Raw genomic sequence first — 20,007 nt, 5'->3', positions numbered from 1 at the left:
GTCTGTGTGGAACTGGGGTGGGGAGGGCGGGAAGGCCTTGCTCCGGGAGAAAAGGGGAAAGGACGAGTACTTAGGCTCTCAGGCCCCTGCAACCTGCTCAGGCCGGCAACTGACCCCTTACTTTGCGCAGATCCGCCAGCTTCAGCTTTTGGTTCTGCAGCCCCGCCCCTCCAGCTGTGGCCCCGCCTCGCGCGCCACGCGTGCACTTCCCGGAAGCGGGGGGCGGGCTCAAGGCGCCCCGGCTCGCAGCGCCTGCCGGGAGCCACGTCTCTGCCGGCCGAGCGCTGCGCCGGGATTGGCGTGCAGGCTGCGATTCGGGGGCTGCTGGGAAGATGGCGGACTCGGTGGGCCGCCGATGAGGAGGCCGCGGGGGGAGCCCGGCTCCCGGGCCCCGAGACCGACTGAGGGAGCGACCTGCGCTGGGCCCGGGGAGTCATGTAGGGTGGCGCCTGCGGGGCGGGCCGCGGGAGGGCGGCGGGAGCTGGCGTTAGCGGCGGTGGCCACGGTCTCCTGACGTCCCCGGGCCAGGGCGGGTGTGTGGGCCCCCAGCATCGCGGACTCCTCGCCTTCTCAAAGCTGCGCTCTCTTCTCCGCGCGCACCCTTCGACTTGGGGCGCTGTGTTCTCTTTTCATGGGTGAGGAGACTTAGGCAGAGGCGAAGCCACTTGCCCAAGGTCACGCAGCTGGTAAGTGGGAGCGCCCAGCATGGGACCCAGCACCGTCCTGCTGCGGAGCCCGCGTTCCGCCCTCCGTGCCGCCGCCGCCTCCTGAGGGAGGGGGAGGTGGTCGGGAGGGCGCATCTTGGGGCCGTCCTGGCTCCAGGCTGGGCGCGACCACTAACCCGTGAATGACCTCGGGCTTAACTTAACCTCTTCGTCGCTCTGGCCCTTGGTTTCTCCACCTGTGAAATGAGGTAATGCCAGCCCTGCGACTCCTCATCGGCCTGTACGGAGCATCAGAGGAGATAGTGCATCAGAGGAGATAGTGCATCAGAGGAGATAGTGCATGTGAAATTGCCTTGTGAATTGCGCTGCGCTGAGCACACTGAAGGATTAGGATTGCTGTTTCAAGGAATGAAAAGGGAAAGAGGGCAGGGTGGAGAACAGGACCAGAGCAGTCACAGAGGGTTGCTCAGACCCCAGGCCCTCTGGATGGGGAGTGAGGTAAGGAGTAGACTGAGTCCTTTGCCCCTTTGGAGGAAACCTCACCCCCTTTTCTGGGCCACCCTCAGGGTCTCCATCACCCAACTCCATGCTTCGAGTCCTGCTCTCTGCTCAGGCCTCCACTGCTCGGCTGTCTGGCCTGCTGCTGATCCCGCCAGTACAGCCCTGCTGTTTGGGGCCCAGCAAGTGGGGGGACCGGCCTCTTGGAGGAGGGCCCCGTGCAGGCCATGTGCAAGGACTGCAGCGGCTTCTGGAACAGGCGAAGAGTCCTGGGGAGCTACTGCGCTGGCTGGGCCAGAACCCCACCAAGGTGCGCGCCCACCACTATCCTGTGGCACTTCGTCGCCTGGGCCAGCTCTTGGGGTCTCAGCCTCGGCCCCCTCCTGTGGAGCAGGCCACACTGCAGGACTTGAGTCAGCTCATCATCCGAAACTGCCCCTCCTTTGACATTCATACCATCCACGTGTGTCTGCACCTTGCAGTCTTACTTGGTGAGGAGGGCGTCTGGGGGTGTGGGGGCTTAGGGAAGGATAAAGGGAGAGAACAGTACGCAGGTCACTGCTTTTGCCCAGGAGTAGCACATACCCAGATACACTTGTTACTGCCCCTCCTGTATCCAGGACAGATGTCACAAGTTGAACAGCATTCATTCCAGATTCACAGGGTGCCACCCCAGCTTCCTTCTACAGTGCTCTCAGAAGCCACTGCAGTTCTTGGCAGGAGTTGAGGGCCTTTTGCCACCTTTGTATAAAGCTTTCCCTGACAGACTGCTCTGATACGTATCCACCTGAAACTTCACATTTCTCCAGTGTTTTCACATAAACTCGAGTGTATATTCCCGCTCAGGAAATGGAGGGGAGAGAGGTCAGGACTCACCCCATGATTAGAAAAACAGCACAACTCTCTCATCAGGACCTCCTTTGCCTCCTCTCTCAGGCTTTCCATCAGATGGACCTCTGGTGTGTGCCCTGGAGCAGGAGCGAAGGTTTCGCCTCCCTCCAAAGCCACCTCCCCCTCTGCAGCCTGTCCTCCGTGGTGGACAAAGGCTAGAAGCTGCTCTGAGCTGCCCCCGTTTCCTGCGGTATCCGAGGCAGAATCTGATCAGCAGCCTGGCAGGTGCTGGAGGGTGGAAGGCAAATGGAGGGCAGGGGCTGAGGAGGACATGGGAATTAAGTTGTCTGGGCTGGCAGTCTAGCCTGCCAGCGGTCAGGGGCCAGCATGAAGTGAGGGCTGTTCTTCACAGAGGCAAGGCCAGAAGAACTGACTCCTCATGTGATGGTCCTTCTGGCCCAGCATCTCGCTCGGCATCGGTTGCGGGAGCCCCAGCTTCTGGAAGCCATTGCCCACTTCCTGGTGGTTCAGGAAGCCCAGCTCAGCAGCAAGGTGGGCTTGCCTCCCACCCTCCCATGCTCCTCTGTGAGTCATCCTCAGTGACCTGGTCAAGCCTAGCCTCCTGTCCAGCGTGACTAGCCTCTTCCTCTGGCAGAAACACTCCAGCTAGGTTGCTCTGCTCCATGCCCTGGGGAGTATATCTCTGTGCTGGCTTTTCCAACCCCCATAACCAACATGGATACCAAGAGCTCAGCAGTTGTACCAAAGCACTCAGCCTCATCCTAGTTCCACCTGTCCTGCTTTTTCAAGTCTGCAGGCCAGACCCCACAAAATGTACCTTCTACTTGTCTGGTCACATTTGGCTCAAAGACACTGCTTATACTGTTGAACTTGTGTATATGCTGGGGTAGAGGAGTGTTATGCCTTGACAGTGACGTTACAGGCTAGGCCACTCCTGCCTAACACTCAGCTTGAGAGACTTGGAGCAGCACTTCCTGCCAGTTGACATGCTGCTCTTCTCCACAGGTGGTACAGAAGCTGGTCTTGCCCTTTGGGCGGCTGAACTACCTACCCCTGGAGCAGCAGTTTATGCCCTGCCTTGAGAGGATCCTGGCTCGGGAGGCAGGGGTGGCACCCCTGGCCACAGTCAACATTTTGATGTCACTGTGCCAGTTACGGTGCCTGCCCTTCAGAGCCCTGCACTTTGTCTTCTCCCCGGGTTTTATCAACCACATCAGTGGTATGCAGAGAGGATGGCTGGAGGGGCCTGAGACCCCAGAGGTCAAGGAGCACCCAGGGATCATTGGCCTACACAGGGTGCTCCAGTCCCCACCTCCCCACAGGCACCCCTCACGCTCTGATTGTTCGACGCTACCTCTCCCTGCTTGACGCGGCTGTGGAGCTGGAGCTCCCAGGATACCGGGGCCCCCGCCTTCCCCGAAGGCAGCAAGTGCCCATCTTTCCGCAGCCACTCATCACCGACCGTGCCCGCTGCAAGTACAGGTGGGCAGGCAGTCTGGGGTAAGGGGAGGGAGAGCCAGAGAAGCACAGTAGAACAGCTAGAGACCATAGACAGCAGTACCTGCACCAGTGTGCTTAGTGGTCCTAGAGGGGAAAAAAATGGGCCCTGACCAGTTAAGGGATTTTTCCTGGGTGTTGGTGCTATGGACAGACTGGGATGAGACCTTGGGGCCTGTCTTCTACCAGTATCATTTCCCCTCAGTCACAAGGACATAGTAGCTGAGGGGCTGCGCCAGCTGCTGGGGGAGGAGAAATACCGCCAGGACCTGACTGTGCCTCCCGGCTATTGCACAGGTGAGCTCCAGGTGGGGGGCAGCTCCAGAAGTGGAGCTAGGCTAAGGCCCTGGCTCTCTCTCCTGCAGACTTCCTGCTGTGTGTCAGCAGCTCTGGTGCTGTGCTTCCTGTGAGGACCCAAGACCCCTTTCTACCTTACCCACCAAGGTCCTGTCCACAGGGACAGGCTGCTTCTAATCCTACAACCCGTGACCCTGCCCAAAGGTAAGAAAGCAGGGTGCGGGAATCTTGACCCCCTGGCCAAGAGCACCCATAACATGTCTACTCCTCTCCAGGGTGGTGCTGATGCTGCGTGAACGCTGGCATTTCTGTCGTGATGGCAGGGTGCTGCTGGGCTCCCGTGCCCTGAGGGAGCGGCACCTGGGCCTAATGGGCTACCAGCTCCTGCCGGTGAGAGGCCCCACCCTACCCGATCCTCATCCTCATCCCTGCCATGCAGGTAACCCAGTGTCCTCTCCCCACAGCTGCCCTTTGAGGAACTGGAGTCACAGAGAGGCCTGCCCCAGCTCAAGAGCTACCTTAGGCAGAAGCTCCAGGCCTTAGGCCTCCGCTGGGGGCCTGAAGGAGGGTGAGGGGATACACATGGGGCTCAGGATGGCCCCCCTATGGGGGGTGGACAATTTGCACTTTGGCTCCCTATGTTTTGATTTTTCATTAAAGTCCCTTTCCTTCCCTGTTGTGAGTCTCATTTCTGTGACAGAGAGCAGGGCTGAGTACCCCATTCCCTGCCACTTCCACTAGACAGACAGACAAGACCAGGGGTAGGTGGGGGCCGAAGCACTTTACTGCAGGGGTGGGGAGAAGGGGACTTTAAATTATTCACTTAAATAAAAACTGGGAGGGGGAGGGGAAACCCATCCCACCAGCCCATTCCCTCTGTCCATCATTCAGTCCCTGGGCAGCAGCTACACAGGCATGGGCATCTCATTGTATTCGTCCACACCCTCACGCTCATCAAACACTGGCTCCGCCTCATTAGCGTCCAGCTGTGGGAGGAAGAGAAGGGTGGGCCTTTCCAGAACCACAGGAGGCAGGGGTGGGAGGGTGGGGGAGCAGGGATCCTTACATATTTCATCTCTCGCTCGGTGAAGATACGGGTGAGCACCACCATGCGCAGTGGTACTGTGAGGATGAGGATGAAGGGGAAGGCCAGGGAGGCAGATGTGGACATAACAGCCCAGAGCAGGGCCAGGCAGAGCAGCTGCAGAGCTGTGAACAGGTGCATTCGCAGGGTCCGAACCTGGTTGGGAAGAGACAAAGTGAGCCCAGGCTTCTCTCCAAAGCAACCATATCCAGAGGACAACCAGAATGATCCTTGGGATCCTCTAGTGATGGAAGTAGCTCAGACACTTCCAGAGACTGCTCTGTACCAATGGTTAATGGGGGCTTCCTAAAGTGGGGAGAAGCAGCTGACTCAAGTAAACCAGAATGGGGCAGAGGTCTGGGGTCCTTCTAGGCGAGGACTCACCTTTTTGACGTAGGTGACGTCTGGATGGTGTTTGGGTGGCATGAGCAGCAGGTGCAACCGTTCATAGAACTGGATCCCATTAAGGGAAGTGACTCCCATGTACAGGAAAATTCCAAAGAGCACAGCCAAGGGGATCTGCCGGAGCAGATCCCCGATAACCATGGAAAGGCCTAGGGAGGGGGAGAAACAGCTAGCCCCAGGTTCCTTCCCCCAGGGGCCTTGGGTACCACAAGGAAGGTTGTGGATAAGGGGAAGCATACCCACAAGCAGGGCCACCAGCAGGCCTGTAACCCGCTGTTCTTTGACCTCCTGAATCTTGGGCTTGTCCCCCGGCGCCACAGCCTTGCTCATGACAGTGAGTGCGTTGGCATGAGTGACAGAGCGGACAGTGGCAGCAGCCAACCAGGGCAGGCCAAAGAGGGCACAGATGCCACCCATGGCTACGATGAGCAGCAGGTCCAGGTGGAAGCCAGAGCCCTTCTGCAGCATTCGCTCCTTCTTAGAGATGATCAGCCTGGGGAGGGGGGAGGCACTGCTAAGGCCTGCCATACCTGGTGTGACCAGAACACCCCAGCCAGTCCCTGTGTTTATGGAACCTGGTAGTCCCTGTCCATTCCATCAGGACTAGAATTCCATCATAGAGTTCAGCGTGTGCCCTCAGCCCTTATCCTGTAGGAGAGCTCCCAGCAAGCCTTAGCCTGTACTCTGTCCTCCCCCTGGCCAACCTCAGGTTTTGTTTTGGAGTTTTTGCTGTTATGGGGATGGAATCCAGGGCCTCACACGTGCTAGACAAGCACTCTACACTGAGCTACATTCCCAGCCCCTCAGTGATGTTTTCTGGTGCCTATAAAACTTCAGCCATCAGGGCATTCAATGTCCCCCAAAGTCAGTTCCCATGTGTGTCCCCAAGTCTGGCTGAGGACTCTGGCCTTCTGACAGCCCCAGGACTCTCAAATAGGACCACACACGTGGTGATCTGCGTCTCCATGAAGATGAGGATGAAGACCAGGACGGCAGGCAGCAGGCTGGCAATCATCATCCACACAGGGAAGGGACTCTTCTCCCCCAGGGGGTTGATGACCCAGCCCCGCTTTTCTGGAGCTGTTACTGAGAATCCACTGGGCACACTCAGCTTCTGCAGGGCAGAGACAGTATGTAGTCATGGGCAGGGGGGACATGGAGGGCACACTGGGGGAAAGGCTTGGTATTTCCCCAGCTTAAGGACAGGCTCTGGCTGAGGCCTGGAGTGCAACACCAGAACCCAGGGTGGTGGAAACGGCATCCTGCTGTACAATGCCTTACCTGGGTGTAGGTGTCCTCAATACTGTAATCCACAAGCACCATGATGAGGATTGCGATGGGCACCCCAAAGTCCCCAATCACCCGCCGTATCTGAGGACAAGAATCATGCTCAGAGACCTGCTGTCCCACTCAGACCCTCACTTCCTAGAAACACCGCATCCCATCCCCAGATCTCCACAGCCTGCAAGTCCATGTACCCGGCCGGGGAAGAACCGGCTATTCTTGAATTTGCGTAGGAAGAAGGCGATGAAGAAGGTGCCAGCCATGAGCACCAGTGACAGCAGGGCTGTGTTGGGCTGGCCCCGGGGTCTCCCTTGCCCAGACTGCCCAGCCAAGCTCCCATTGCCTGGTCCCAACGTGGTTGTTGCTCTGGGCCATGTTATATTGTCGCTGTCTGCCTCTGAGCTATTGGAGACTGAACAGCCGTGGAGGGGATGCTCCTGGAAGATCTGGGGAAAGAGGAGGGTCACAATAGGTCCCATTAGCTAAAATGGGGAGAAAATTCTTGGGCTCAGCTGAAAATTGGAAGGCTAGCACAGGAGGGGAAAAGGCCTGCCAGGAGCTCATCTCGGATTAAAAAAATAACCCAGAGGACCAGCTGGGAGCAGCGGGGAGAACAAGCCTCAGCTCTGTGGGCTCCATGGACTGCAAGTCCAGGGAACTCCTGGGACCAGCCTGGCCTCCAGTCTAGAAGAAGACATGAGACAGGATGCTCCTGGACTCCCTCCTGCCCTGAAGCCCTGCTCTTCTCCCTGTTTTGAGCAGGGCCTGCCTACCTTGACCAGCTTGTAGAAGGTCTCGTAGATGAAAATGAGGGAGATAAGGAAGGCGAAGATCTCCTGGGTGAAGCGGGAGACAAAGCGGACCAGGAAGCTCCCCTCCAGGGCCACCATGAGCAGGGCCAAGAGCACCAGCCAGAAGCCAATCCACACGCGGCCCACCAGGTACTCCAGCTGGTTGCTACTACAGAACTAGGCAGGGGAGGTGGGAAGGTATCAGGCCCCGAGCTCTGGGGGCAATGGGGGAGATACTGGGAAGAGAAGGGGGAACTGGACCAAGGCAGAAAGAGCCCTCACCGAGAAGAAGGCTTCCTCAAAGACCAGCAGGGGGCCCGAGAAGCCAATCACCAATAATGGCTGAGCCCCCAGCAGACAGAAGATCACACCCTGGAGCGCTGTGGACATGATCAGCTCTGACACGCCTATCAGATCCTGCGTCTTCTCTCCTGGGGGTGCAGGAACCAGCTCAGCTCAGCGGCCAGGCTGTGCACCCCGGTCCCTATGAGCTCCTCCTTACCCAGCAGCCCCCCAAAGGTGATGGCAGGAGACAGAGCAGCAAAATAGATGAAGATGACGGCAGCCAGACACTGGGGGTCAAGTGCATCTCGGAAGTCACTCAGGTAGTGGGGATAGCGACGCTTCACATCACGGATCAGGCCCCCAAAGGGCCGGCCCGTCCGACGAAGGGGATCATCTTCAGCTGCACCTACCACCTCCACCATCTGCAGGAGTGCTACAACCCAGGCTGATGTCAGGGCAGCTGTGGGGCCCTCCTGCCCACTGACCAGGACCTCCTCCATGTGCACAGTCCACCCACCACCTGCAGAAGCACTGCCAACCCCAACCTCTCTGTTGGTGTCTATGTGGCTCTCCTGCCCACCCACCCCTCCTCAAGGCAGCCCCATCTGGCTCGGGCCTGCATGGCCGTACCCTTATCTTGGGCAGACTTGGGCTCCAGCCCAGATCCTGGGGGCAGCAGCCGGCCCTGCTCTTCCCGTTTCTTGAGCATCTGGCGCTGGAAGTGAGCAACAGAACGCAGGAGTTCCTCGCCCTGTACTTCCGAGGGGGGGAGCACCACGCTGCAGTCCAGGAAGGCATTGATGGCAGTCAGCAGGTCATCCCGTTCATCTGCCAGATAGGCTGCCTCATGGAATTGCTGCCAGAGCAGGACAGGAGTCAGGGAGGGCACCAGAGGGGGCCAAGAGGTGGAGCTAAGGCAACCAAGACTGGCAGTGGGGAATAGGGGTGGCTCCGGGGACCAGAAAGGCAAGGGGCTGACCTTGTCGGACATGAGGGTGGAGATAGAGCGGCCGATCTCGTGGTAGTCCATGTTGGCGCTGCTGGGGCCCAGCAGCAGAAAGAGGAAGCGCACGGGCACAGGCACCTCCAACACTGCATCCAGTTCTACAGCCTCCCGCAGCCGCACGAAGGCCATGGTGGGGCGGGAGAGGAACTCCACACAGCCTAGGAGGATGAGCCATCATGGGCAAGAACACACAGCAGGACCCCACCCAGTCCCAGCCCCTGCTGAGACTACCACCCCAGCCCTCAGACTTGCCCCACACACCCACGAGGACCACGGTAGCCTCTGCATTCTCAGGGATCTTCTCCAGCAGCTTTAGCTCATGCTTAGACTTGGAACGAGTGATGCCAGCTGGTGGGGCTGGAGGTGGCAGCTCACGCTGGAGGGGTCACAGAATGGAACTCAGTCCAGACAGCCTCCCTGACCCCACGTGTTCCCATCAGGGCTTGCTCGCAGGTCTGTGCCCACTCCTCACCTCTCGATCCACCTCCAGCCGGGTCTCAGGAACACCACCAATGAGAGGCTCAGTGACGTGTGGGTCACTCTCAGCCCCCTGGGGATGGTGATGCCCTAGCAGGGAGCCCAAGGAGCCAGCTGAGATGTTACGGGGGAAGGAGAAGTCCTTCTCATCACTTGGGTGGCTGGCAGGACAGACAGCAGTGAGTGTAAGGAGGGATGATGGCAGGGAAGGAAACAGATGGGCAGGATGCAGTGGCATCCACCTTCCCCAAAGGGCCATACCTGTGTTTCAACAGAAGGGCCCGCAGCACATTGGCCCTGTCCTCGGCCTTGATCTGGTCGGAGATGACCATCTGCTCTACTACTTGGTGGGCCACCCCAGGCAGGGTCTGCTGGTCCAGATCCAAGAGCACAGCTCCTGGAATAAAGATGACAGGAGGACTCCCCACCTCAGGGCAAGAAACAATGGTGGGAAATGGAATAGGAGGGATTGCTTGGGACAGACAGGCCTAACTAGGTGGGTACGGTCCAACCTACAAACCGAGGATCAAGGCTGGAGTCCCAGCTCTGCCTCTGAAGTCTGTATCACTTCGCCTCTCTGACCTATTTTTCCCCACCCCCATCTCCTTCCAGAACTGCAGCAAGGAGAGACTCAGTTATCACACACCCTTCCAGGAATCATCCAGCCTCCCTGGGATGCCTAGGCCACTCTCTCAGGCTGAACTCAGTTCTTTCCTTAGTGATTCATGTGCTGTTCCTCTAGGGTCCTACCTCTACCCTCTAGATCAGGACACAGCTGGTCTGTGGCCTTGTCCACATGTCCTTAAGCCACCTGAAGACCCTCCTCCACCTCAGGCTTCTTGACTTACGCTTTGCTTCCCCAAGCCCAGTGGCTGCTTACTGGGAAGCCTCCAGACCTCTCCGCACCCTTTCCTATAGAAAGTCCTTTTAAAAGTACCAGGTCTTTATCTAGCAAGGTCAACTTCCAGGAACAAAGAACTGAAGAATATACAGAACCAAAGGACTCCAGCAGCCAAAGCAGATCACAAAGGCTAATGATAAAACACAGGCAGCCAGCACAATGGCATGTGCCTATAATCCCAGCAACTCAGGAGGCTGAGGCAGGAGGATCACAAGTTCAAGGCCAGCCTCAGCAACTCAACTTTTATTTTAATAAAAATAAAAAAGAGCTGGAGATATAGCTCAGAGGTAAAGCACCCCTGGGACTGGGCACAGTGGTGCAGGACTCTAATTGCAGCAACTCAGGAAGCTGAAACAGGAGGATCATAAGTTCAAGGCCAGCCTCAGCAACATAGCAGGGCCCTAAACAACTTAGTGATACCCTGTCTCAAAAAATAAAAAAAAAATAAAGAAGGGCGGCTGGGAATGTGGCTCAGTTGCAAAGTGCCCCCAGGTTCAATCCACAGTACCAAAAAATAAAGCACTCTGGCCCTTTACTCAAAGTGCCTGAAGCCTTACTTAGAGCCTAGTACTCTTAGTTTGAGAACAATTTTAACAGCAGGTTTCTCAATCCTCAGCTACTTAGAATAAGAACAACTGGGAGTGATTACCAGCTGGGAAGGAGGAAACAAACAGCCACAGGGCTCAAGAGTCCTGTGTGGTAGTTTATCCAGCCCCACAGGTGAGATCATATTCCCCAGGTTTTCTACAATGCAAAGGAGCCATGACAGGAATTTCAGGAAGCATTCCATTGAAATGGCTTAAAGACATTTTAGCACCCCAAACACAACAGATCAGTCATCAGAACTAGAAGCAGCGAGTATCCTGCAGCAGGATGGACAGGGGAGGCAGGCACTGTGGGTACCATGGGCCAGGGTCCGGCGGAGCTCCAGGAGACTGCGAAAGGAGAGTGAGGCCACATGGGGCTTCCCCCAGCGCTCGGTCTCCTCCTCCACATCCTCCTCAAATTTGATCCAACGAGCTGTCTCCCGCCACTGAGGCTCCTGGTTTTTGTCCAGCAGCAACTCATTCAACTCCACAAACACCTTGGGGCAAGATGAGAAGGTGCAGGGTAAGGAGTCAGAGGTGGGCTCAGGCAAAGCTTGCATCAGGAAGAGCAAGTGGCCCTGGGGCACAGTGGATGGCACATAGACACACAAGTCTCACATGAGGCCTAGGAACCTGGAACACGTGACTACCAATTTGAGACTGGGTTTCCCTTGTCTATAAAAGACAACAATGCCCACTTCCTCCAAGGGCTGTTATAGGGATTAAAGAAAGCCTGTAGGACATAAGTATACTCCAGGACACAGTGCCTGGCAGGTCACTACCTAAGAAAACAGCAGGGTTCTGTAAGATTCCATTTGTATGTAGCCAGGACTGGCAAAACGAATTGCAAATAACAGAGCCTGGTCACCTCTGCTGGAAGACTGCTGGGTGGAGGCAAGAGGAACCTGCCGAGGGTGAAAAACAGTCCCCATGGAGGTAGTAGCTATCTGGGAGCAACAGGTACACCAAGTCTCTGAGCTGGACACTCAGTACTGGTGAAATTTACTGCACGGCTATTATACCTCAATAAAACAGCTTAAAAAAAAATACACTAAGGCAGAGTTCAGGACCAGAGCCCTGGAGTCTAAAATGGGTAGTGTCACTAAGTAACTAGGTGACCTTGGCCAAGTCACAGACCCTGGTTTATGACTGACGCCACCTGTGCTATCGCCTTCACAGGTAGATGGGAGGATCAAATAAGCAGAGGCAACTGGGTTTTGAAAACAAAGTGCAGTGCCACAGAACACCTCCTCCAGCCTTAAGGGTCTTTGTTCGAAGCAGAATAAGGCATCTCCCTGATTCTTCACTGCCACCTGCCAGCAAATGGCCACGATATGCACATCAGCAAGGTCTCAAGTATGAACCATAATCGTAATACACAAATTCACAATGTTTCAGATGTGCACCGATCCACAGTGTCCATGTCAAACAACTCTTAAGGTTCATCCCCACAGGCAGCAACCCTGGTGCTCAAGAAATATGGGTCTGAGAGGTAGGGGAGTGGGGAAGGGGGAGGCAATGGATGGGGAGAAAATGCAACAGCATGAAGCAGAACTGTACCTCATGGGGCTTGTGGGGGGCCCGGGGTCGGGCCCGAGGCGTGGGGCCGGGCTCTCGCCCTTCCCGCACACTCTGCACAGACCCTTTGGCGTTCTTCCGTACCAAATGCCGTCGCACCCCAGGAACATCCTCAAACCTGTGACCTAGGGGCAAGTAGAGGACCAAGATTGGGTTCCCCTTTCTCTTACTCTTTTTCCTACCAGCAGTGGGCTTGGCCCAGGCCCCAGGACTCACTCTTCATGAGGTCAAGGTCAGCTGTGGCTAGCGTCTGGGCCTCACTTTCATCAGTGGGGACACGGGGCAGCAGTGCTTGCTCTGCCCCGGTCATGCTCCCAATGCGTCTTCTCTCCTGAAGGTTGTAGCTGCGATGCCCAGGCTGAGCTTTGGTCAGGGGGCGCCCCGAGGCACCCCCATCGTCACCTCCAGCTGTGCCACTGGCCACTGGTACCACCTCCTCCACCAGTGTTCTGCAAACAGAGTAGCCATGAACCTGACAGAGCGGACCTCCACCCATGCAGAGGATCCTAGGAAGGGAACTAGGAAGGGACCTCATCTCCTCCTGGCTCCCACTCTTGGGGGTCACCAGGAGGCCAATCTGCACATGAATTCCTCTTCAGCAGAACGGGGCTGAGGCGAACCTCGAATGGTACTGGGAGAGGTGAAATTTTGGGAAAGAACTAGCACAGGGTATGGTTCCTAACTGGTGTTTGTGAATGTCTCTTTGTACCAGTTAGCATTCCTTCCCTTCCCCTCCGCCCACTGGGGCATACCCCTGGATTTAAGAAGTTCACAGGGCCCCCGTTTCTGATCAAAGAGAACAAAGTATGTGCAAACAGTTTTGGAACTGCAGCCAGCTCCTCCGTGTTTATGAGGAGGGTCTGTGCCTCCCCTCAGACTCCCACTTCTGCCCCAGTCCCTGACACGTGCTGCTCCTCTCTCCTCATATGAAGAGCCTCCTGGGACCAGAGCCATCCACTGCCAGGCTTTTCCAGCCCATCATGGCTTGTCCCCTGTCTCTGCCACAGCCCTGCCCACTTCTCTCTTCCTCTCCCTAATGCCAGGCTTTCCTGTCACTGCCAGCTCTGTATGCCAGTCTGCCTCCCAGTATAGCTACTCCCCCAAGGGGGCACTGTGCCCTTCACTTCCCACAACCCAGCCCTTCACGCTGCCTGGCACCCAGAAAAACAGGTCCAAGATAGTCATGACCTTGTTCGAGGTCATTTCCTCCAGGAAACCTTCCCAAGCTAGTGCCCCCAAACTCTCATCACCCACTCACTGGTACTGATGCTCTGCCCAAGATGCTAGATGCAGTGACAGTATTCTGGCACCATTTCATTTGATATTCAGTTTCCAATTGGGTGAACTGACATCTCCCCAGGAATGAGGGGGGGTCTCCTATTCCTTTCAAACCCTGTGAGTCTTAGCAGGTGCTGGGAGGTCACGGTCTAATCCCCAAGGCAGTGCTTGGGTGGGGACTGAGACTGCTAAACCACACTTGCGACCTTAACTAACACCTGTCTGCAGTCCCTCCTCACTAGGTCCTGTTAGGCTGGGTTTACAGACAAGAAACAGAGCTCAGAGAGTTTAGGTCGGCTGCCCAAACAGCTAGTGAGGGGCAGGAATGGGATTTGAACCCCAGTCTGGTGACTCTACCTCTGGTAAACCCCAGTCTGGTGTCTACTTTGGGAGAGTGACAACCAAGGTGCACTTACCCAGTTTGGGCCCCTTTGGTAGCCCGGGGAGCTGCCTCCTGGTGTGGCAGTTGTGCAGGGGGAGATGGACTGGTCCTCTCTACCTTCCGGTCAGTGCCTTCATCCTCTTGGAGAAAGAACTGCAACAGGGCCCACATGGGCACGTGAGGCCAGGCCAGGCCCTGCACACATCCCCCCGAAGCCCAGGCCTCACCTGTACAGAGGAGGGTGTGGAGGCAGGAGATGGCTGAGTGAGTGCCCGGGCCCCCTCAGCCTCACTGGCCTCATCCTCATCTTCCTCCCCCTCCTCAATGGTGGGGGTTTCCCCAGTTGGGGAGGCTCCAGGGCGCCTTCGAGGCTTCCGTCCAGGGCCCTGGGGGGTCTTGCGGCGGCGGGCATCCGGAGGCAGATGAGTGGACAGTGGGTGGTGGATGTGGTGGGAGGACTGGCGATGGTCTAAAACGAAGAGAGGTTTGGCTGAGGGCAGGCACAACATCCCCCTGCTGCTATCCTGCCGCCAAGGACAGCTCTTCCCACTGGGACCCTGGCCCCTTCTCTGCTGGACAGTCAAGTCCTCCCCCACCCCCACTCCTGCCTGTTCCCTCACACTCAAAGTCTTCCTCTCCATAGCTGCGGCCTGGCTCCTCCCCTCCTCTGGACCCAGCCTCCTGGAGGATCTCTTCAAACCGTTCAACTCCCAGGGTGCGGTGAAGTTCATCTTCCTCCTGTTCTGGGAACCCAGGTGTCCCAGGGCCCACACTCTCTGGCTCTGGCTGTAAGGATGAGGGATAGAGAAAACACACAGGAGTCACTGGGAATTACATACCCAAACCCTGTCCTACTCAGTGCCAGAGATTCAGTATCCCCCATTAGCCGTGCCCTCCAATGCAGGGACCACCCCAGCCCCACAGCAGTCATTCCCTGCAATGCCAGAGATCCAGTCCCCCTCCCCCACCCCCGCAGCCTGTTCCCTGGGTCCCCAGCTGAATGGGCCCAGTCTGCAGTCAGACCCAGGGCAGGCAGGAGGGTCTACTCTGGGAATCTCAGAAATCCTGTCTCCCCTCTGCAGCTGGAAAGTAGGGTGTGCAAACCGGGCAGTTCAGTGATAAAAAGTGAAAAAAAACTCCTTTTGGTTCCTGGAGGACAACTGCTGAGCCCCAAAAGTTACTTTTGGGGGCATCCAAGCTAACTGACCTGGCGTAATTCTGAGTCAGACAAACCCAGCCCTGCCTCCTCAGGAACACGTGAGCTTTGCCTGGTCAAGGGGGCCCCCATTCACCGCAGCAAGCACCCCCACCCAGTCGGCAAGCCCCGCCCCTCACCCCCCCCAACCTGAGTCATCCTGCAGGAGCAGCAGTGGCGGCAGCAGCAGCAGACAGCAGCAGCAGGGCCAGCACCAGGCAGGGACTGCGGTGCTCAGCCCAGCTAAGCGCCTAACTAAGCGGCCTGCTGCCTGGCCCAGCAGCCTTGGTCCAGCCCCGGACCCACCCCCTGCCGGTCTCAGCTCCAGGCGCTGTGGCCACCAAATATTTGCTCAAGAGTATCTGGACCTGAAGGGCATCAGTACCTCCAAGGGCGGGGGTATGCAGCCCCCTCCATGGCAGTGCCAGTGTCTAGATCAGGGAAGAGCCAGGGAGGAGGGCGAAGGGCGGGCGAAGGGGGGGTCAACAGGAGCAGCTGCAGGGACACTGGATAGAAGATGTGAGGACAGAGGGCTGGCGTCTCCAGTCTGTGCTGAGGGCTCCTGCCCAGGCTGACCCAAGCACTTGGTCCCCACTCCCACCAGAAGCCGCCAGGCAGGAGGGGAGGGAGCGTGGAAAGGGGGGGGGACTTGCAGACCCCTCGCACCTGAAGCCTCAAGAGGAAGTCCATGGCTGCAGGGGTGAACCTGGCAAGGAGGGGAGGGCATCTGCCCGCGCCCCTTCCAGTCACGTGCCCCACTGGGCCAAAGTGACCAATAACCGGGCTGAATGTGGCACTGAGGTTAATCATTAGACTCCTTAGGAAAATCAGGAGGGGGCCATGTGGGGTGGTGACCACGTGGGGGGGTGGGTCCAATGGGCACGTGGCACCAGGGGTGGGGCCAACTATGGGGCGGGGGCAGGGCCAGCTGCATCAAGGAGCTCTGCCCAGAACTACTGTGTGTGTTTTGGGACCCATGCACATTAAGGCGGGGTCAGAGGGGACCTACTGGGTGAGACCTAGGGTCTTCAAAGTTCCTATACAGTTACTACCTGGTCCTTCATAAAACAGCCTCAACTCTACCCCCAGGAAGAGGAGCCACCTCACCATCCCCAACACATGGTACAAGGTCAGGATATGGATGGCAGAGTCTCTCTCCAATTGACCACAGGCTCCTTTCTCCAGCATCTACACACACACCACCCCACCCAGCTGGCCCCTGGGCCTGAGCACCTGTGGCCTAAGGGCCAGTTGACTGAGCAGTACTCACCACCGAGTGGAAAGAATCTGCCCCTGAGGCGGGGCGCCGACTGCTGCTCATGGCCAAATCTTAGCCCTTTTCACTGTCACTGCGGCTTTCAGGGCAACAAGGTGGAGGCATAACCTGGGTGGGGGAGAGGACCAGTCACCATCGGAGGGAGAGCACAGCAGGCCAGGCCCACAGGGTGTCCAGCCCCGGGGTGGGGAGGGGGGGGAGGAAAGGAGCCCAAGCTGCCTGTCACCCGGGTCTCCTCGCTGCTCAGGATCCTCCTAGACTATGAAGGGCCTCAGAGTGGCCCTTTGAGGCTACAAGAGCAAAAAGGAGAGTTATTTATAGAAAAAAAAGAGGAGAACAAAGAGAGAGAGGGAGGAGAAGACTAAAGCAGAGGGCCACGAAGGGCCTCAAGACTGAGCAGAAAGTAGGAGAGCGGAGGGGGAGAGGCTGCAGAAAATGAGGGAGGAAGGAGTCAAGGCCCAGTCCTGGAGAGAAGGCGACAGAGATCAGGGAGGGTGTGATAAAGAATGGAGGAAAATTGGGAGTGAAGGGCCAGAGAGAAACAGGAACCCAGCCCGAGGTGGCCCGGGAGGTGGGCCTGAGACCAGAGAGGGGTGTGGTGTCGAATGAGACACCCTGTGGAGCAGAGGGGTGTGGAGGAGGGGGCCACTGCTGCCTAGACAGAAAGGAGAGGGAGAGAAAGAACGCTGGACAGAGCCCAAGACGCCAAGCAGGGGGCCTCTAAGTAGGGAGGGGGGTGCCCCCTCCTCAAGGCAGGCTGGGCAGGGAGGCAGACCTGGGCAGGGAGGGCAGGCAAGAGAAGCAAGTTCCTGGGGTGAAGGGCAGGAGCCTAGCTCCATTCACTCAGTGGGAGGGAAGAAGGGGCTGACGGTGGGCTCCAACTGGGCAGAGTTTTATAATGGGGGAAGGTGCACATGACCACAGCAAAGGGGTGGGCACATAAAACCCGAGGTCCTGCTCCTGATGGGCAGTTCCCATCCCTCCCCTCTTTAGTTAGGGGCCAGGAAAATCTGAGTAGCAGGGCTCCTGCCCTCCTGATGGTGACTGTAGGGGAGGCCAAGGGAACACTGTGTTGGGGGTAGGGGGTTAGAAAAGGGGGTTCTCTCTGTAGGGAGAGAACCCAACCAGTGCAAATCGGGGTACCCATTCCCAGTGGGGGCGGTACAAGGCTCTGTGAAGGTAGCGATATGAAGTTCCCTGACTCGGGCTACCTTGGGGGTAAGACAGGTCAGCATAGGGTCAAAGAATAAAGGTCTGGGGGGTGGTCAGCCCAAGGTGGGGAGCCTGGGCAACACATTCCTGGCAGGCACTCCAACTCAGCTGACTGCTCTCTCCACCTCCCCCTCAGCAGGCCTTCAGCCAGGACCCGCCAGTGTGGGGGAGAGGTGTCCTGGGAGTAGACATGGACTGGGAGGGGTGTGGGGAGAATCCGTCCCCTGCACCTGCAGGTGCTCACTCCCATCTCTAGGCCATACCCTCAGAGTGCTCTTCATCACCCCCTCCTCCCTCTACCCATGCCCCCCACCCCTCCCTTGCTGTCCCAGAACACAAAGCAGCTTCTGTCCACAGCATAGGTGCCTATAATCCGGGTGGGGGCACATTCCGGGGACCAGCCCTGACCGGCCCAGAGGATTAGCATCTCTCCCCCAGCCCAAGGGATTATCACCCTGGACCCCCACTTGGGCATTAACTACTCCCCAAGAGAACTGGTACATTCCACAGCTCTTTGGGAGAGGAGGGAGGATAAAGTGGACCCTGGATACCAGACAGTGCTACCCTCACAATCATCACGGAGCTCCCCAGCCAGACAAGGTGCCCCCCCCAGGAGTCAGGTCCAACTCCAGGCTTGTCTTTTCCAACCCCTACCTAGTTGCTCCCTCTTCTGCCTGACCCCTTGTCCTGACCTGACCCGCCACCCCCCCCTTTTTCGACTCCGCCTCCCAACTCCGAGATCAGGGCCGAGGCCCCAGGACCGAGGCAACCCCCAGGACAGGCCTGAGAGAGACTGTAGGGAGGTCGCAGGGGAGAGGGGTTGTCTGGAGCCGGCCCAGGAGTGGGAGAGCCTGTGGTGGCGCCTCCCTGAGACTACCCCCTCCTGGTGGCAGGGGGCGCGGCACTCTGGCCTTAGGAAACTCCAAGAAGCAGACCCCGGAATCGTAGCTTCCGACCAGGACTCTGCTCTTCTCCTCATCCCTCTCCCCAAAACCTGGTTCCCCGCGCCCCAGTCTCCGCCCTTTCCTCCACTTCCACTCCCTCCCCGCCCGCGTCCCGAGTTCCCCCCTCTCCTTCCCCCTCCCTTCCTCCCTTCGCTGCCCCGGCCCTTCCCCGCCACCACCTCTCCACTTACCCGCTTGCTCAGGATTTCGTGCCCCGGGGGTCTCGGGGTCTGTCCAAGTCCTCCGGTGCCCTCTCGCGCTCCCGACGACTTCCCCGTGCCCACCCCGGGGCGCGCCCCCGCCGCTCCCAACTTCTCCCAACTCAACTTTCCCCCGCGCCGCGGGCAGTCCAGCCCCCAGCGTGCGCGCCCCCCGGCGCGCCGTGCGCGGCCCCGGCGCGGCAAGCCAAGAAGCAGCCCGGGCAGAGACCCGGAACGGAGGCGAGGCGCGCTTCCAGGCATAGGCCGGCACCCGGAGTCCCGCGTGTGGAAGCCACCCTCCACTGTCGCCGCCCTGGGCTTCCCCCCTCAGTCGCCCCGGGAATGCCAACTCTTGCCTTTGTTACAGCACCTCTGGTCGGAAAGGAGCTCGCTTCACTCTTGGGGGACACAGAGTGCACAGAATGGCCAGGAAATTCTGGGCGGAGGAAGTTGGAATAGGCATGCACAGGGGTTAAGAATCTCTTGCGCCGCCCCGGCCCCAATAATCCCCCTGAGGCATGGAATGGCAGGCGGCTGAGAAGTAACAGAGCTGGAAGTTGGCTGCCCATTACCCTGAGCTGACCTAGGACCAGACGACTTGTTGGGGATTCCCCACTTCCGTTTGCTCTGCTTCCACACTGAATGGAGATCTATTCATAGTTTAAAGACCTTTATGTGTAATCTTGCTTTTCCAACTAAATTATAAATTCTTTCAGATAAGGAATATGCTTTTCGCTCCCTTAGCCTGCCACGTGGGTGAATCACAGCATTGTTTATGCAAAAGCACTCAGATATACATGAGTTAATTAACAAAGATTAGCACCAACTCTGGTTTCAACGCTGAGTAGTGTTATTTGAGGCCGTTTTCGCCCAGTTCACAGCCCTCAAGAATGCAATCAGGAGACAATTAGAGAGCAGTGCAAGAAAATCTATAATCAACTCCTTTAAGGGATGAGGTAAAGGCTGGCTTCAAATGTAACATCTGTCTGTGGTCTTGTCTGTTGAGAGGGGTAACCAACCTGCCAGCCCTCGTGGGCCACACCCTGGCTGACTCCAGTGGGCCCTGCTCTGGAGACAAGGATCTGGGGGACTCGCAGCCTCCAGCCAGCTTGCCTCGACATGTTAGAATGGAGCTGTTGGAATTCGGTGGACTCCAGGACGATAAGTGGGACCAGCAGAAAGAAGGATCTCTGGTGCGTGTGTCTCTCCACTCAATTCCAGCCTTAAATGGAGCACACCTGCCTTGCTACCCAGCCCTGTAGTCAGCTGGTCCCTGTGAGGTCAGCAGCAGGAAAACGCAGCAGCAGGAAAAC

General features: G+C 57.7%; 2 protein-coding genes across 6 annotated transcripts; one reads left to right on the top strand and one right to left on the bottom strand.

The window, feature by feature from the left end:
• The first annotated feature begins 269 nt into the window (after positions 1 to 269).
• FASTK (Fas activated serine/threonine kinase) lies at positions 270 to 4,486 on the top strand. 4 transcript variants are annotated; one of them, XM_081286365.1, is made up of 11 exons: positions 270 to 460; positions 656 to 686; positions 1,232 to 1,654; positions 2,100 to 2,279; positions 2,407 to 2,546; positions 3,021 to 3,234; positions 3,338 to 3,497; positions 3,718 to 3,809; positions 3,878 to 4,013; positions 4,085 to 4,199; positions 4,274 to 4,486. In XM_081286365.1, the coding sequence occupies exons 1-11, from the start codon at positions 356 to 358 to the stop codon at positions 4,379 to 4,381; spliced, it is 1,704 nt and encodes a 567-aa protein (XP_081142491.1). In that variant the 5' UTR covers positions 270 to 355; the 3' UTR covers positions 4,382 to 4,486. The 4 variants fall into 4 exon arrangements, with proteins under 4 accessions (XP_081142491.1, XP_081142488.1, XP_081142489.1 ...); XM_081286362.1 differs by lacking the exon at positions 656 to 686 and having other exon boundaries at positions 270 to 437; positions 2,407 to 2,579; XM_081286363.1 differs by lacking the exon at positions 656 to 686 and having other exon boundaries at positions 271 to 437.
• Positions 4,487 to 4,582: 96 nt separating this feature from the next.
• Positions 4,583 to 18,927, bottom strand: SLC4A2 (solute carrier family 4 member 2). 2 transcript variants are annotated; one of them, XM_081285007.1, is made up of 23 exons: positions 18,686 to 18,903; positions 16,333 to 16,446; positions 14,488 to 14,653; positions 14,095 to 14,336; positions 13,902 to 14,020; positions 12,424 to 12,656; positions 12,190 to 12,332; positions 10,946 to 11,126; positions 9,403 to 9,538; positions 9,137 to 9,302; positions 8,926 to 9,040; positions 8,638 to 8,822; positions 8,289 to 8,514; positions 7,876 to 8,091; positions 7,656 to 7,804; positions 7,356 to 7,550; positions 6,777 to 7,028; positions 6,580 to 6,669; positions 6,246 to 6,412; positions 5,538 to 5,791; positions 5,278 to 5,447; positions 4,876 to 5,049; positions 4,583 to 4,795 (listed from the first exon to the last, which is right to left on the bottom strand). In XM_081285007.1, the coding sequence occupies exons 2-23, from the start codon at positions 16,381 to 16,383 to the stop codon at positions 4,715 to 4,717; spliced, it is 3,711 nt and encodes a 1,236-aa protein (XP_081141133.1). In that variant the 5' UTR covers positions 16,384 to 16,446; positions 18,686 to 18,903; the 3' UTR covers positions 4,583 to 4,714. The 2 variants fall into 2 exon arrangements, with proteins under 2 accessions (XP_081141133.1, XP_081141132.1); XM_081285006.1 differs by having other exon boundaries at positions 5,278 to 5,791; positions 18,686 to 18,927.
• Positions 18,928 to 20,007: the final 1,080 nt, after the last annotated feature.

Source organism: Spermophilus citellus, assembly GCF_964194105.1.
Source record: "Spermophilus citellus genome assembly, chromosome: 3".
Classification (NCBI taxonomy): Eukaryota; Metazoa; Chordata; class Mammalia; order Rodentia; family Sciuridae; genus Spermophilus; species Spermophilus citellus.
This window is presented reverse-complemented; position numbering and strand designations above follow the sequence as displayed.

Coding starts and splice junctions, on each gene's coding strand:
- FASTK (XM_081286365.1), top strand. CDS start 356: ATGAGGAGGCCGCGGGGGGAGCCCGGCTCCCGGGCCCCGAGACCGACT. Junction 1,655..2,099: donor GCACCTTGCAGTCTTACTTG/GTGAGGAGGGCG, acceptor CTCCTCTCTCAG/GCTTTCCATCAGATGGACCT. Junction 2,547..3,020: donor AAGCCCAGCTCAGCAGCAAG/GTGGGCTTGCCT, acceptor TCTTCTCCACAG/GTGGTACAGAAGCTGGTCTT.
- SLC4A2 (XM_081285006.1), bottom strand. CDS start 16,383: ATGAGCAGCAGTCGGCGCCCCGCCTCAGGGGCAGATTCTTTCCACTCG. Junction 14,654..16,332: donor CAGATTCTTTCCACTCGGTG/GTGAGTACTGCT, acceptor TCATCCTTACAG/CCAGAGCCAGAGAGTGTGGG. Junction 12,333..12,423: donor TGACCTTGACCTCATGAAGA/GTGAGTCCTGGG, acceptor ACTTGCCCCTAG/GTCACAGGTTTGAGGATGTT.